Source organism: Euphorbia lathyris, chromosome 1 (assembly GCF_963576675.1).
Source record: "Euphorbia lathyris chromosome 1, ddEupLath1.1, whole genome shotgun sequence".
NCBI lineage: Eukaryota > Viridiplantae > Streptophyta > Magnoliopsida > Malpighiales > Euphorbiaceae > Euphorbia > Euphorbia lathyris.
Genome location: NC_088910.1, coordinates 7,841,357 through 7,859,308, shown reverse-complemented (window position 1 = coordinate 7,859,308; position 17,952 = coordinate 7,841,357). Strand labels below are relative to the sequence as shown.

General features: G+C 36.5%; 1 protein-coding gene and 1 pseudogene across 1 annotated transcript; one reads left to right on the top strand and one right to left on the bottom strand.

Annotated features, from left to right (window-relative positions):
• Positions 1-1,367: 1,367 nt before the first annotated feature.
• LOC136220984 (DEAD-box ATP-dependent RNA helicase 36-like) lies at positions 1,368-5,114 on the bottom strand. The gene is made up of 6 exons (XM_066008860.1): positions 4,325-5,114; positions 2,758-3,080; positions 2,347-2,550; positions 2,183-2,264; positions 1,939-2,037; positions 1,368-1,768 (listed from the first exon to the last, which is right to left on the bottom strand). Exons 1-6 carry the CDS (start codon positions 4,949-4,951, stop codon positions 1,607-1,609), a joined length of 1,497 nt encoding a protein of 498 aa, XP_065864932.1. The 5' UTR covers positions 4,952-5,114; the 3' UTR covers positions 1,368-1,606.
• A 4,821-nt stretch (positions 5,115-9,935) lies between these two features.
• LOC136220975 (peroxisomal 2,4-dienoyl-CoA reductase [(3E)-enoyl-CoA-producing]-like) lies at positions 9,936-17,824 on the top strand (annotated as a pseudogene).
• The last annotated feature ends 128 nt before the right edge of the window (positions 17,825-17,952 follow it).

The window sequence follows — 17,952 nt, the reverse complement described above, 5'->3', positions numbered from 1 at the left end:
CCCTTAATTTATCCTCTAAGCTAGATACATACTCTTTTACATATTTGTATAGGTAGGTCTGGGTAGGCTCCAACTATTTAAGTTTAACGTTAACATCCGCCACTAACTGCGGATGCTTTTTCTTTATTAAGATAAGAGACGGATACTCTGGCCGCCCTCAAGGCTAACCAAGGAAGACTGCATTGGATCCTACTAGTTAGTACGGCTGGCTAGACGTTCGGGGCTTCACTGCCTTAGATTATATTTGAAAGAGTTGCTTGCAACGTGCTTATGGCGGGGATACCTCTCCCGCCGTGTCCCTCAATAGATCATCCTACTGTCATTCCTGCAAAAGAAATGAAAAGGAATGCAACATTTTTGTAAGGAAAGACCATTTCTAGCAACCCGAAGCCAAGTCTTTCTACTATGGAAGAAAAAAGCGAATTCGAAACTCGGGAAAATTGGACGTAACTTCCTTCTCCCCAGTAAGATTGGACTAGCTGGAACTGAGACTAGCTATCAAGGCCAGTCTAGGCACACATGCTATATCTTATCTCTTCAGAAATTACCTATATAAGAGAGAGTATTTACTCGCAGAGTCATCTCCTCTACGGGAGTGATAAAGAAGGGACGAAGACCGGAGCAAGTAGAGAATGAATCTTTACACAGAAGAAAGAGTGTAAGACTACTATACTTTAATAGTATAGCTCAGTAGTCGAAAGATGTGTTCTTTTTCCCATGTGTTGTGAGGTCTTTTAGAAGAGGATAGTTCTTTTTCTGACTAGTTTTTTTCGATTAATGCTCATCGGCTGAATTAGGCTTGTGAGCTCCGTTGTACGTAAAGGCGCATGGCTCTATTTATTTTATTCTATTTGTGCTATTTCATATTCCGGGGTTAGCGAATGCGTTAAGCTTACCACTCGTACGTCCTATCCAAACTAATCGGGCAATGGGTGCTGATATCATAATATCCTCTTTCAGTCATCTCCGACTGTTTCTCCCTTTCGAATCCCTAAACTATAGACCAAAAGTCAATTATATTCCTAAACTACTAAAATCACTAATTAAGCTCTCGATCTATTAAGAAATAAAAAATGGACTCCTCACTATTTCTGATCTAATTAGGTTAAAAATAGATTAAAGTGAACTTCCACCTGAAATCTATTTCATCCAATCTAATTGGAAATATGTGCTTCAAACACTTCATTGTTGTTATCAACAACAACAACAACAAAGCCTTAGTTCCGAAATGATTCGGAGTCGGCTAACATGAACCATCATATAAAACCGTGCTCATTGCTGTTATCAAATTTGATAAATTAAACGAACATGAAATTTGAGCTCTCAACTTGAATTTTCATTGAAATATACCCTTTTAAAGATCAAAATCGCACGCTTGAATCCGTTGCAATTGATAAATTAAACCTGAAGCATATTATACAGTTCTTCCGAGGCCTATATTCAGCCGGTATATCAGCATTTCTCATATCTGCATTATCCGAAGAAAATTTCTTACCTAAGACAAAGTTTACTCATTGGCTCCGATGGAGAAAAGGCGCTTAGGCTGTGGGAATGCAGGATTGAAGTATAGATCACACTTACACATGAGCAGTTTACGAGCATTGATCTACTGTTTCGCTGAATTGATTCTCTTTCTCTTTCTACCTTTCTTCTTCAGCAATCCCTTATCTGCTAGAGTTTTCATCTTTTGCTTTTTTCGTTCCTTCTCTTTCTCCTCGAAGCCATCGTCCATCATCTTCATTGTTGCCACGCGTTTGGCTTTATAAATCTGCGAAAATATATAATCAAAGAATGATCCACTTTATCTCTTACTCCTCTCAGAGATATATCAATTATCTAAAAAAAATGAATCCACTTCCTCTCGACTCTGGAATTAACCATTTAGCGCGCATAGGACACGTTTCTATGTCTGTATGTAGTTCGTGTACAAGATCTTACCTTTGTAATTTCTGAAAGAACTTCCTTCTCTTTACATTCGAATAACTCCATTTTTTTTCCGACCTCAGCTTCTATCTCGTGGATGAGATCTACGTCATTCTGCAAAATTTACGTCGTAAAGTTAAGTTATAAGCAAGTGAAATACAAGCAGCACAAAGGTCCTTCAATTGTTTGAATTAGAACAAAATTGTAATATAAAACCCAAAACGAAAAAACGAAAAAGTTGCAAGCTTCATTTATATACCTCTGTGACAAAACTTACAGCCAGGCCTCCTCTGCCTGCTCGAGCAGTACGCCCAACACGATGAACGTAATCTCTAGGAAACCTGCAATAGAAACAACTTAAAAGTTAAAATCCCAATTACGAACCTTTTCAGGACAAGGACGGAGATATTTGACGATTATAACCTTGGAATATCATAGTTAATAACAAGATCAACAGTAGGAATGTCCAAACCACGAGCAGCAACATCAGTTGCAATTAAGATAGAAGCTTGTCCGGATTTGAATTGATGTAGCGCAGAAAGCCTCAAAGACTGCGATTTGAACGAATGCAATGCTGTCGCTTTTTGATCAAGCTCTTCTAATAATAAACTCAAGAGGTGGCATGTTCTGCTTCCACGTTACAGAAAAGAATTAGTAACGAATAGATCCCGAAACTACGACTATTTAAATACTAGAAAAGGAACAGGATAATCAACTAACGAACAGAACCAGAAGTCAACTCTGCAGGGATTTTAACACAAGAAAAACTACGACTACATCATGAGAAACATCGACAAACAATGACAAGAGTTTTCGGATAAGAGGCAAGTTTACCTGCAGGTCGAGACAAATATTATCACGGATCGGATACCCATATCTTCAATTTTAGATAAAATGTGTACAAGATAAACATCCTTCACATTCTTAGGTATGAAAACATATTGTTGTTTAAGAGAATCAACGGTCTTGAATCCTTCGTAGGCCTCGTAGAAGTATGCGTTGTTAGCAGAAACCTCAAGTAACGACTCTAGATTACTTGTCATTGTTGCAGAAAACAATAAAGTCTGCCTATTTTTCGGTAAGCATTGGAATACTACTCGTAATTCCTCTTCGAATCCGACATCCAGAACTCTATCAGCTTCATCCAAAACTAAGAACTGAAAACACAAAAACAAAAGAGAAATCAACTCACACATAAACCTCCGCACCCCTGGACCAGTGAACATCCACTTGGCTTAAGTGATGAGTAAATTAAACCCATGGCCCCTCAACTTAACTTTATTTTCATTATGACCCTGAACTTCAAAACCGGATATAAAACTCCCTAAACTTTACCATTTGCTAACACAAAAGTCTCTTATGAAAGTAAATGTGAAGGGACCTTTATGAGCCTCTAAAAATATATTTTATACCATGACCATAGGCCTGCTAAAGACGCAAACCACAGAGTACTGATTAGCATATGATTAATGCGAACCCTCCTTCCCACGGTTGGGAAGGAATGATTGGTTCTGTTTATACAGATTTTGGATTTGCTCATAATGATCAAATTATATCTGGTCTTGTTTCCACTTTTCTTACCATAAATTCATGCAAGTTAGTTCAAGCAAGAGGTGCAATTTCTTTTCCATCAAGACATCCCACAATTTGTTAGTGTGTGACTCGTTGGATTTTTAGAGTCCGGATAAAAAAAAGGGCTGACCGTATAAGTATACAACTAATAACCACGACATGAAAACGACCGCTCATGATCTCAAAATTGAAAAGTCTAAGAATTAAAGTTGCTCAGAACCACATTTTCCATGGAACCAAGTTTCCGATTTTCCAAAATCACCATTTTCTGAGCTTTCTCTCTCTAAACATCCACTTTCTATATCCTAACCAAACAACAAATAGATGACCTCAAACCAAAAAGTTCAAGAATTAAAGTTGCTTAGAATATCATTTACATCATCATTACATAATTACAATTGAGGGTTAACTGATATTTGGAGAGGCAATTGGTTAAGCGACTTTTATGTTAGTAAAAGGCAAAGTTGAGGGACTTTTATGTCCGATTTTGAAGTGGATAACGAGTATTGGCTTAGGTTTGATCATACATTTAAACATACTTTTAGGTAGGACTTGCCGCAATGCTTATAGAAGAGAAAATATGGGTGCCAAAGGGAGATGGAGACTTTGGCATAGCGCAAGTTTCTCCTATCAAAACTAGATAAAAATATTTCCTATCAAAATCATTCATTTCAATCATTCTTCTGTTCTATTATTGATGGAACACAATAAAACTAGATCAAAATATCTCACAGGACACCTAATTTCCTCCCAAAAAAAAAGACTTCACAATGATCAAATTCAACAATTACACAAATAAGAACAGAGATTAAAAGGCAAAATTACTTACCTTGGTTCCAGAGAAAACACCTGAGATATCAGGATTATCCTCCAACAAGACCTTAATCCTCCCCGGCGTAGCAATAACTACATGCGGTCTGCTCATCAAGGTCTTCGCCTGAGTCAGCATATCCATACCCCCAACAACCACCGCACACCGCAAATGCAAACAAGACCCAAGAGCCCGGAATTGTTCTGCCAATTGGTACGCCAATTCTCTAGTCGGCGTAATCACTAACGCGAAAATCCCATAAGGAACCTCTGCCAGACGGTTGAGGATCGGCAGCGCAAAAGCCGCCGTCTTACCACTACCAGTCTGGGCTAGACCTAGCACGTCCTTACCGGCTAAAATTTTGGGGATGCAGTGAGATTGAACTGGAGTGGGGCATTTCATTCCCAATTCCTTGCACGTCTGAATGGCCCATTCGGCGAGACCTAGGTCGGAAAACGAAGCTGTGGAGGCTGTGATTGAATCGGGGTTAGGGTTTGTGGATTTTTCTCTTTCAATTTGGGGAATTACGGGCTCTTGGACAGGTTTCGGGGGTTTAGCAGGTTGAAGGGTTTTATTAGGGTTTCTGGAAGGTTTGAAGAAGAGGGGAAAGTTTTTATCAACCAGGATTTCTTCCTCTTGCTCCATTGTTGTATTCAGATGAAGGAAAGGGAAGACCTTTTGCAAACCTCAGTTATGGATTTCTTCAATTTTGTAGCAAAATATTTCCTGTACATCAAAATTACTTTCAAGTTATGGAAAATTCAGAACTTTGCAGACCTCAGTTCCTAATTCAAGGAAAAATAGTTAATACTATTCGGCTCTCCGAACTCGACTAAACTAAAGTTCAAAAGACAATTAGGAATATAAACCGTGAAAATCATCATTTAAGATTAAGTAAAAACCATAAATTGAGTTTCTATTCTACATAAAAAAAAATTAGGATAAATTTTAAAAAAAACCGTGTGTTTTTTATCGATTTCTAAAAAAATCTCTGTGGTTTGTTATTACTAAAAAAAGATTGTGTTATACGCCATTATCCGAAAAACGGAAAATGGTTTAACACCGTTAGTTTGGATGACGTGGCAAGGGGTAAAACGGTCCGAAAAAAAATAATAAAAAGAAAAAAAAACTAAAATCAATATTTTCAGCAAAACTAACAATAAATTAAGCTTCTTCTCTCTTCTTTGTCTTCTTCTCTTCTTCTTCTTATTAATCAAAATATCAGATCAATCAAAACTAAAGAAATTTCAAGTCAGAAAATACACAGAAAGACGGTCGATGAGCGAAGAAAGCACGGAGCAGACAGCGGCCATGGAAGGAGGAGCTTCGCGAAGGCCAATCAGACAAATACCAATCGTCTGCGACTGAGACTCCGAAGAGGATGAAAGACGGTTGATGAGCGAAGAAAGCACGGAGCAGACATAATCTGAACAACTAATTAATTCTAGATTATCAATTTTTTAGAATTTTCTACTCCAAATTTCTTCATTTCGATAAGCATTTTGGGATTCTGAGCTCAATTTTTCTAGTTAATGTTCAAATTTTGATCTATTTAGAGAGAGAGAGAGAGAGGAGCACAATTTTCTCTTTTGCTCAGTTTGTTGTCTCTGCCTCACTGTGTAATTTTCTTTAACTTCAGGTAGAGGAAGCTAATGATGAGAATTCTTGTTCTGAATTAATGATCTGTGTCTTTCAATTTCCTTTTTTCTGTTCTTAATTTTTGCTTTAGATTTGATTTTAGTTACATTTCCACGACTCCGCCGCCAGAAGCCATGAAAGAGTAGGAGAAAAGCTTGGATCCACAGATGTGGCACGCCTGCGTAGGAAGTATGTTTCAGATCCCTCCACGAAGGCCACCATCAACCAAAAAAGCACTTCTGTCGCTCCATTAACAAAAAAAAGCACTTCAATGAGAAGCTTTTGTGAAAATGAGAAGCTCGGTCAGGACTGGTTCTATTTTAAGAGAAAAAGAAAGAAGAACAGAGAAGAGAAAGGGGTGGAGCAAGGAGGACCGTCAGCCATGAGAGGGGAGCTGCGGTTTCTCAAACAAAGAGAAGAAGAAAGAAGGAGAGAGAAAGAAAAATAAAAAAAAAGGTTAAGGTGCAAAAATACCCCTAATGTTTTGAGTCAGGAGCAATTTTACCCCTAACGTTTAAAATGGTGCAATTTTGCCCCTAACGTTTGTAGCCAAGAGCAATTTTACCCTTAACGTTGGTAATTTGGGTCAATTTCAGATATTATTATAAAACACATATATTTTTATTCATTATTTTGCACCAATTTCATATCAATTCATCCTAAAAAAAGAATTTCATGTTTTTTTGTAATTTAATAATAGAATTGGAGATTAATATTTACAAATTCGGTGAATTTTTTGAATTTTTTTTTTATCTAATTCATACAAAAGACAATATATTTTTTTATTTTTTTCACATCCCAGCATATGTTTATGATTTGTTACTGATAAAATGACGCATATATGAAGTGTAGATGATAAGATTCATGACCGAGAAGACAGTTTGATGAATTATTTCTGAAATTGATCCAATTTATCAACGTTAGGGGTAAAATTGCTCTTGGCTACAAACGTTAAGGGTAAAATTGCACCATTTTAAACGTTAGGGGTAAAATTGCTCCAGACCCAAAACGTTAGGGGTATTTTTGCACCTTAACCCTAAAAAAAAATAAAAAATAATTGGTTTTTCCTGTTTTACCTCTTGCCACGTCATCTAAACTAACGGTGTTAAGCCATTTTTCGTTTTTCGGGTAACAGCGTATAACACAGTCCTTTTTTTTTGGTAAAAACAAACCACATGGGTTTTTTTGGAAATCGATAAAACCACAGGGGTTTTTTTTGGAATTTACCCTAAAAATTATTAATTAAGGCCAGAGGTGTGGACGGAGAGATCTAGGGGGCCAGACCCCTCCGGCCCTCTCTAAATCCAAATTTTTAATTTTTTTACCTATTCAGCCCTCTCTAAATCTAAATTTTTTTTACATGTTAGGAATCTTAAATAAAATCTAGCTTAATTTTGAGAAATTGTACATTAATACTTAAAAATTGGTTCTTGACTCAAATTATAACACACATATATACAAAAAAAAAAAAAATTTGAACAAGTTCAATTTAGCAAAAAAAAAAAAAAACAAACGCACGTGAAAAATTGCCCCTCTCCCTAACCGAGTAATCCTATATTTTGCCATTGGGATTGATCTATCTTATGGTTGGATACAGTGGTAGAGCCAGGAATTTAGATTTGGGGGGCTAATTTTAGCCGTGTGGTTGAGGGTAAATTTTCAAGTTTTTTTAGCCTCAAATGTGTTAAAACTGTACAAATGTTATCATTTTTTAAAAACTAGCATTAAACTAATAGAAAATTAAATATGTTTATTTTTTTAATGGTAAACACGTAATAAAAATAAATTCAAAATTATCAAAATAAAGAGTATTTAAATTAATTAATAATGGTAACATGTTTTTATAATTAGTAAAAAATAAAGTTAAAATAAATAAAAACTTTCTAAAAGAAAATGATGTTGGAGAGAATTCAACATAGAATCTCTCAATATGTATCCTTAACCATCCAATCTATCTTTAAATATTAAAATAAGGGTAAAATACAAAAATAATGTTTGTGGTTTGCCTTATCTGCAAACATAGGTATGTAGTTTAAAAGTTTGCAAATAGAGGTCTGTGGTATGATTTGATTTACAAAATAAGTTATTTCAGATTACATTGTTATGTTCTGATGCAATCAATAATATTTTTATTTTATTTTTTAAATTTCATTCACATATTGACAAAATACACATCCAAAAATTAAACTGCAGTTGTGTAAAATGAACTTCAACATCAATTTTAGTTCATAAACCATGAAATTAGTGAAAAACGTAAAATTTTCATCATATGGTATATGGTTTCAATTTAGGGAGCAACGTTTTGGAGGAAGGACCGTGTTTTGTCGATATGTAAGAATAATTTTTTTCAAGATAAAATTGTCATTGGTTGTAACTAGAACTTAATAGTTTAATTTGAAACATCTTATTTTGTAAATTAAATCATATCACAGATCTCTATTTACAAACTTTTAAACAACATACATCTGTTTGCAAATTAGGCAAACCACAAGCATTATTTTTGTACTTTTCCCATTAAAATAATACTACAAAGAGTTAATATATACGAATTTTAGGAGGCTACAAGGGACAAATCGACCAATACTAAAGAGCGGAGCCGGTGGCAGGGGCTCCGGCCCCCCGAATCCTAAGGCTGGCTCCGTCCCTGGTTGGATAGATAAATGTTTGGCTCATATTTTTTTGGTCGCTGCAACTCGGGAAAGTTATATAATACGTTTCTTAATCAGCCTAAATTTAATGGTGAATGATCAAATTGACGTGATTATCAGGATCTATGCAAACACTACCATGTAAAACAAGGGTGTCTTATACAGTTTAACGGTATTGTATGGGCTAATAAGATGTTTTAAGGAGCAAAATGATTAAAATTAGAACTGTAATCGAGTTGAGCCGAACTTTAACCTGTTGAAGCTCGGCTCGCTATAAAATTAACGAGCTCGAGCTCGAGCACGAGCCGAGTTTTGGCTTGCTCAACGAGCTCGAACCGAGCTTCGAACTTGTTTCGAGCCCAAATCCTCTTGGACTTGGTTCATTAAGAAAATTATCTAACCATGAATTGTTTGTGAGTAAATCGTTAACTATACTTGTGAAGTTTGCTCGCAAATAACTCTTTAATTGTGTACATAAACAAGCTCACAAACAAAGTTCGTGAATAAATAAACAAGATGCTTACAAATAGTTCGTCTATTACTCATCTATTATGTTGTGAACAAACTCATCTAATAGCAAATGAAATAATATTAAGTTTAGATATTTGTGAACTAACCCAAAATTATATAGTTTTCTACAAAACTAAAATTTGTTCATAAATGTTCTAATCGAGTCTGCTCGCAAGTTTTGGTCTGCTCAAACTCGGCTCCTTTACGAACCGAACCAATAAATCATGCTCACAAGCGGCTCGTTTATAAATCGAGTCGAGTCGAACATAGCTTTTATCGAGCCGACCACCGAACCGCTCATGAGCGGCTCGCCCTAATTAAAATGTATGAGTTATCCTTCTTTTTAATTTATCCCATTTGTTATTCTCTAACGGGGTGTTTGTTAGAAGAGATATAGGAGGTGAGATAGGGATAAAAAACACGAGATAAGTTATCTCATGTTTGTTTGGGAGATAGAAGAGTAAGACGGATGAGGGATAAGTTTCTTATCCCTCAAATCATATACCCAGGAGGGGGTGGTATAAGGAGGTGGGATAAGCTCCTGCGATTTTAATAGGATGGAAAAGTCCATTTTATCCCTCAAATTAATGTTATTTAGTTTAAATAAGATTAAAATAGTGATTTGTTATTTTATCCTCATCTCTATCCCACATACCAAATATTGAATAATAATTCTCCACTATCATATTTTTATCCTTATCCCAACTATTTATCCTTATCCTTGTTCCAACTTTTATCTCTATCTGTATCGCAATAGAATACCAAACCCCTAGTAAAGTTAACAAGCACACGGATACCACGTGCCACTGTGTTGAAGTAGTCACCGCTGTAGCTTTCGTCTTCTTGTGGAGAAGTTGAGAAGAAGTGAGAGAAACAGTTTTTCTTGTTGAAGAATTGAGAGATAGAGAAAGAGAGAGCTATGGAATCTCCATTTAAAGCAGATATATTGAGAGGAAAGGTTGCTCTGATAACAGGAGGTGGATCAGGAATTGGATTTGAGATAGCAACACAGTTTGGAAAACATGGTGCCTCTGTTGCCATCATGGGCAGACGCAAACAAGCCCTGGATTCTGCCGTCTCCGAGCTCCAATCCCTTCAAATTCCGGTATGCAATTTCTGACTCGGATGAGATTCTCCATCTGAGTTCATTTCCAGGTCTTAATTTTTCATGAAATCTAATGGTTTTGATTGGATTGGATTGGATTAGTTCTCTTTTAGCAACTCATGGATTGAATTTAGGGTTCTGTGATTCTAATTCAGCCATTGATTTTGCTGTTGAACTTGCAGGCTGCTGGTTTTGCTGGGGATGTACGGAAACAGGAAGATGCGAAAAGAGTATTGGAGTCAACTTTTCAACAATTTGGGAGGGTTCACATTCTGGTTAATTCTGCAGCTGGAAATTTTCTTGTATCACCTGAGGATTTATCTCCAAATGGATTTCGAACAGGTTTGTTTTCAAAACAATTGGATTTTTTTTTCTCAGAATAGTGCTTTTTTTGAAGAAAATTCTTTGAATAAGGCCCGTTTGAAAGTTGCAAAGCTGTTTTCAATTGCAAAGAACACTCACGGCTTGGGTCTCAGATGCTGCTTCAACTGGTAAAGGTGTGTCAGATGCTCACTGAACCTACTGATTCAATCAATAGGTTCTTTGCATTTGAAACCAGTAGTTTGAATAGGGCTGTAAATCAGGAGCTCGTTGTTTGCCTCGATTATAAACAAGCCAAGTTTTACCACGGTGAAACTTGAATTGAAGTCTTTCTAGCAGACTCTGTTATACTTTCGTGAACAAGTTCGATTATAATGTTCATGAATACTCTCGTTAGCAAGCTTGGTTCAATGGGGAAATGTAAAACAACCTAGTTTTGTAGGTTTAGGTTGTTTTAACGTAGTTTTGTTAAAGAAATTTCAAATATAATTGATGAGTTGTTTGCGTGTGAAGGCCATGAACAGAATTAAGAAGCTGCTCGAGAGTAAAGTTCGTGAGCAGTTCACAAGCAAACAGAATGTTGAGCTCGAACTCGAGCTTGTCAAAAGCTTGGTTCAATGGGGAAATGTAAAACAACCTAGTTTTGTAGGTTGTTTAGGTTGTTTTAACGTAGTTTTGTTAAAGAAATTTCAAATATAATTGATGAGTTGTTTGCGTGTGAAGGCCATGAACAGAATTAAGAAGCTGCTCAAGAGTAAAGTTCGTGAGCAGTTCACAAGCAAACAGAATGTTGAGCTCGAACTCGAGCTTGTCAATTTTTTGACTAGCCGAGCATAAGCAGTCCAAAGCTCGGCTTGACTCGATTACAACCCTAATTTTGAACACTGGTTTTGTACGTTGACAATCCAAACATGAACATTAAGTTCGGAGTTTTTTTTAATCGGGCCTTACTTTAGGAATTTTCTTCAGAAATAAATAGTATTAAAATCCAAAAACTATACTGTATTTGGAAATCAGATTGAACCAAACTGTATTTGGAAATCAGATTGCCTTGTACAGCTAACTTGGTAACACATTATGAAAACTACTTCAGTTAGGAGTCAGGCAAGTTACTTATGTTATGAATCTGATTCAGAACTATGTTGCACGGAAACTCTTCTTCATTAGTGTTTCCGCGTTTCGTGTCTTTTTCCGTTTCTGTTTTCATTGCGGTTTCCTAGCTATATCCTTTTTAGAAATAACGTTTCCCGTTCCTATTCCCATTCTAGTTCCCGTTACAATATATGTTCCGGTACCGTTCCTGTTTCTGTGCAGCATAGATTCAGAACCATTGAAACAAAACGGATGGATAATGAATTTGGTCCTTACATATAGATATATTTAGGCTCATTACGTAACTAGTTCTCCAACTTACACTCAAATGCCTAATAGCCCTCCTAACTTTCAAAAGGATCTTTCTGCTATCTCAACTTGCTTAAAATGATTTTTCTGCCACCTCAACGTGCTTAAAAAGACCTTACCGTTGCCTCAACTTCCTTAAAAGAATATTTCCGCCCCCTCAACATGCTTGAACTACCAGTGGGTCATAAAGTGTGTGGTACTGCCACGATAAGTGGCTAGATATTATGACAGTTTAAGTAAGTTTAGGGGCAAAAAAGTTGTTTTGAAAGTTGAAAGAGTTAATACGCCTTTGAGTGCAAGTTGGAGAGGCTAAATATGTATTAAGCCAATATGTTCATAATAAACTTTGCAAATCCATTTACTCAGCAACATAAAAAAATTTCTCTTTGTAAAAATACTTCAAAAGTATGTGTCAACATATGATTCGTGGTTCCCAAACACTCATAAGTTACTTTCGTATTTGACAAAAAGAGGTCTAAGTTGTGAATCAAATTGATATGTTTTTTAGGAGGTCTTATTACAGGCACCGGGTGGCGCAATTGCAGTGGGAGGTGTTGGGAACACCCGGTGCGTGCAAGTATTTCCCTTTTTTTTTTTTGGCCAAGTTTAAGTTTAAGAATCAAAATTCTTGTTTATCAAAAACAAAAAGGAGACCGGATTAAGAGCTGATTTCAGGTTTGTGTAGTTCAACTGTTTAGTGGATATTAGCGGATTTTCTTCTAAAATAACTATCAACAGCTGTTTCGAAATCGTAATCACACACTATATATTTATTATTTGGAGTAAAACAACAACAAAAAAACATAAAGCTACAAAAAGGAGAACCAAGCAGGCATTTAGTAGTAACCTATGTTGCACGGACACTTCTCTTTAGCAGCGTTTCATGTCCATGTTCGTGTCTTTTTTGTTTTTGTTTGAAGGCTATTTTATGAAGGTTATGTTTTAGAAATAACGTTTCTGGTATCCGTATCTGTTTCCATGTCCGTGCAACATGGGTAGTAACATCATGAAAATTGCTGCAGTTAGGAATAAGTCAAGTTAATTGCATTCTATGTTGCACGTAAACTCTTCTTCACTAGCGTTTCCACGTTTCGTGTCCATTTCCGTTCCCAATACTGTTTCCTAGCTAAATTTTCTTAGAAATAATGTTTCCCAGTGTCCGTTTCCGTGCAACATAGACTGCACTCTATTATTATGTTGATCTGATTCATCTGAACCTCCTTGAAGAACTGATAATGGAACCAAAAGCTCTTGCAACAATATTTTTGTGTACAAAGATTTCAACTTGATACCTTGTTTAAAGGGATAAGGTACCAAAATAGACTTGTGGTTTTTGTGGAAGTATCAATTTAGGCTCAACGTACAAAATAGCACCAATGTAGGCTTAACGTTTAAAAAAGAGTACCAATTTAGGCCTCGATGACGAAATGTGACACGTCATTCATATTCTCTCCACGTACAATTGACAGAACTTAAGGGAGTAATATAAATGACGTGCCAAGTTCCGTTATCGATGCCTAAATTGGTACTCATTTTTAAACGTTAAGCAATATTGGCGTTATTTTGTACGCGGAGCCCATATTGATACTTCCCCAAAAACGTTAGGCCTATTTTAGTACCTTATCTCTTATTTAAATGAAGGAACTCTTAATTATGCTAATCAACAACTCACAAATTAGTACTTAAGAAGAACAGCTCTTTAACAGATGCTACTGTTTTTTCTACTGCCATTCACAGTTATGGATATTGATACTGTTGGCACCTTCACAATGTGCCATGAAGCCCTTAAATACCTCAAGAAAGGAGGGCTCGGCCGAGGCGCCTCGGATGGAGGGGGATCAATTATAAACATCAGTGCTACTTTGCACTACACAGCAGCCTAGTATCAAATACATGTATCTGCAGCAAAGGTTTGTGAAATTTTTTGCCTCTATTTCTTGCATAGTTTTTTGGGTAAATTGTAGTTTCGGATCTGTTTTAGAAAGGTCAGTGAACTTCACATTGATTTCAATAAAGTCATTTCGGATAATTTATATATAAAAACCCATCAGAATGTTGATGTGGCACGGAAGATAGTTAACTATATCCCAACTAAGCGTCATGATGAATAAAGATATGATTTTTTTTGTAAAGACAAAGAAATTTGTGATGTGCCACACGGCACACACGTCAACCATAAAGTAAGACATGTCCCATAAAAACAACAACAACAAAGCCTTAGTCCCGAAATGATTCGAGGTCGGCTAACATGAACCATCACTGTCACTACCATATTTTCCTCAATCCCCAATAAACTCATATCACTCACGATCACCCTCCTCCAAGTTTGCTTAGGTCTCCCCCTACCCCTCACCACTACATCCCTTTGCCACTCTTCAGTCCTCCTAGCCGGCACATCAAGCGCTCTTCGTCTGACATGGCCAAACCACCTTAGTCGGTTTTCCCTCATTTTATTCTCAATAGATGTAACCCCTACTTTTGTCCTAATTATTTCATTATTCACCCGATCCTTTCTCGTATGACCACACATCCATCTCAACATACGCATCTCCGCCACCGACATCTTATGAGTGTGACAGTGTTTTACTGCCCAACACTCAGTACCATATAACAGTGCTGGTCTGATTGCCGTGCGGTAGAATTTTCCCTTCAATCTATTAGGTATGCCGGGGTCACAAAGGAAACTCGTAGTACTCTTCCGCTTTGCCGAACCAGATTTAATCCTATGAGCAACATCTCCACCTACTTCTCTATCCGTTTGGATAATAGATCCTAAATACCGAAAGCAATCCGATGTCTGAACAACTCTCCCATCTAGGGTGATTGTCCCTACCTCCCTACTCCTATCGCCGCTAAACATACACTCCAAATATTCTGTCTTACTTCGGCTCAACTTAAAGCCTCTAGATTCTAAAGTTTGTCTTCATAGTTCCAACATCCTCTCCACGCCTTCTTTCGTCTCATCAACCAACACAATATCATCTGCAAACAACATGCATCATGGTATACCATCTTGAAGTGAACTCGTTAGTTCATCCATAACAATGGCAAAAAGAAATGGGCTTAGTGCAGAACCTTGATGCACTCCAATCGTAATAGGAACTCTTCAGTCTTCCCAATATGGCACTTAATTGCGATATAGTCAACTGTCTTCTACTATGTCAATATTCTAGTGACTTTTTATACGTAAATTGGCTGAAATGATTTTATTAAAATTAAATGAGAAGTTCACTGATTTCATTGAAGGCCTAATACATTCTTAGTCTGTGTAGTTGTCTAGAATTCAATTGCCCCCTATCTTTTGGAAATGTTCTAGTTATCCCTGAAATTGCTTAAAGTGGACTATTGATCCCCCCAAGTCCACCTGGTAAGATTTCGGACAACTTAAAGTGCTGATACTTTAAGCAAGTTCAGGCGGTCAATATGTCATTTCAAGAAGAGTCAATAGGTCATTTTAAGAATTTAAGCAAGTTTAGGAGATAAATAAGACGTTTCCAAAATATAGGGGGTAGTTGAATTTTCTGAACAAATACAAGGGTGAGTGATGTATTAGGCTTTTTATTGAAAGAAAATGAAGTTCCGCGATGCATTTTAGCCATAGTTTTTATGGCATTATAAAGTGAGCATAATGATATGTTTGAAATAGGCTGCCATTGATGCACTTGGTAGAAACCTGGCACTGGAATGGGGCACAGACTATGATATTAGAGTAAATGGGATTGCTCCTGGTCCGATTGGCGACACGCCTGGAATGAGTAAACTCGTGCCGGATGAGATCAATAAGCAGAGAAAACAATTCCAGCCGTTATATAAATTAGGGGAGAAATGGGACATTGCTATGGCTGCTCTCTACCTTACTTCTGATGCAGGTTAGTGACTTGTAATACTTTGCATATTACCAAATTGATCATAGATAGGGCTGTAAATGAGTCGAGCCGTTCATGAGCGGCTCAGCGTTCGACTCGATTTATAAATGAGCTGAGCTTGAGCACGGTGAAACTCGGCCGAAAGCTCGCGAGCAGACTCATTATACTGTAATGTACTTTCAAACTACATAATTTGTATGAGTGTAATTTACCCATTTAAATTTGTGAGTAAATTACACTCATGGTCAGTGAACTTTATCTCAGCTGAAAAATTATGACCACTGTACTTCAAAACTTAACATAAAAGTCACTCAACTTTGACCACTTCAATATAAGTTAACTTTTAGTGGAAATGATATTCTAAACAACTTTAATTCTTTAGGTTTAATATATCGGTTGCCTCCTGAACTTGTCCAAAAAGCTTGATTGACCCCCTAAATTTAGATGTCTCGTTAGCCCCCTAAACTTGCTTAAAGTGTCAGTATTAAGTCCATAAATCTATAAAAACGACATAAAAGTCTACAAAACAGAAAGTTAATTTCTTTTAAAAAACTTAGAATCACGAACCGGGGCTTTATTTTTGAAGTTTTGATTTTTTTTTTAAGATTTAGACAAATTGAGGGCGAGCCTTGGCGCAACGGTAAACGTTGTTGTCGTGTGACCAAGAGGTCACGGGTTCGAGTCTTAGGAGCGGCCTCTTGCCAAATAAATTGGCAGGGGAAGGCTTGCTCCCAGTACACCCTTGTGGTGGGACCCCTCCCCGGACCCTCGCTCAGCAGGGACGCGTAGTGCGACCGGGCCGCCTTTTTTTTTTAAAAAAAGATTTAGACAAATTGCAATGTATATCACTTTAAACAATTTCAAGGGGTAAATGAATCACTATGGCCAATAGGTCACTTTAAATAAATTCAGGTGGCCAATTGATTATTTTAAGCAAGCTAAAGGGACTAACGAGACACCATGTAAGTTCAAGAAGCCCATCAAGTTTTTTGAATAAGTTCAAGTGGCTTTTGATGTATTAAGCCAATTCTTTAACTTTTTTTTGTTTTGAGATCATTTATGTGTTATTTGGTTAGGAAAGAGAAAGTGAATATGTAGAGAGAAAAAGCTGTGAAAATGATGATTTTGGAAAACAAAAAACGTGGTTCTATGGTAAATGTGGTTTTAAACAACTTTAATATTTGGATTTTTCCATTTTGAGCTCGTAAACGATTATTTTGAGGCGTTAAGTTTTGTGGTTATAATATTAGAAAGTGTAAAATTGAGTGATTTTTATAATATTGTTTTCGAATTTCGAAGAATACTTATAATTTCAATATGAATTTTGAAGGTAAATTTGTGAATGGAACCACAATGGTTGTCGATGGTGGAATTTGGCTGAGTCGTCCTCGTTTCGGACCGAAAGATGCAGTAAAGCAGCTTTCAAGAACTGTGGAAAAGAGATCAAGAGAAGCACCAATTGGACTTCCACCTAGCAAACTTTGACGGATCCAAGAGGTGCTTCTCGATGCTAAATTGATCTAAGTTTCATACACGGTTTTCATAGAATTTTTAGTGTTTTCTAGCAACCAGACGTTGCTCAATTCCTCCTGGATTATTGTCAACAGTCACTTAATCCAGTAGGAACTGTATTTTTATTCTTATACAAATAAATCATTGTAGGTTTGATTGTACAATCTAGACTCGATTCTGCAGATCTTATAATGATTCTGAAAACATTGGAGACGTCAAATACGAGTTTTACTAGCTGAATGCCAAAAAACTAGGATTCTATAAACTCGTTGATTTTACAAATACCAGAAAGGAATACATTGGTGACATTGAATACGAGTTTTACTAGTACCATGTTGATTCGGCTGAATGCCAAACAACTAAGATGGTATAAACTATGTTGATTTTACGAATACCAAAAAGGAAATTCTCTTCGAATTATAATTCAATTTCAGATTACGGCAAAAGTATCTGTTACAAAAGATGATTAAACTCTATTTAAAAAAAAAAAAAAAAAAAAAAACATTTATAAGAAAAACTCATCCTGGAAGCATGTTCATGACTTATTTCATAGATACGAATATTAAAAAGTTAGGATTCTAGAAAGGAATACATCGGCAACATTGAATACGAGTTTTACCAGTACTCTGTTGATTCAGCTGAATG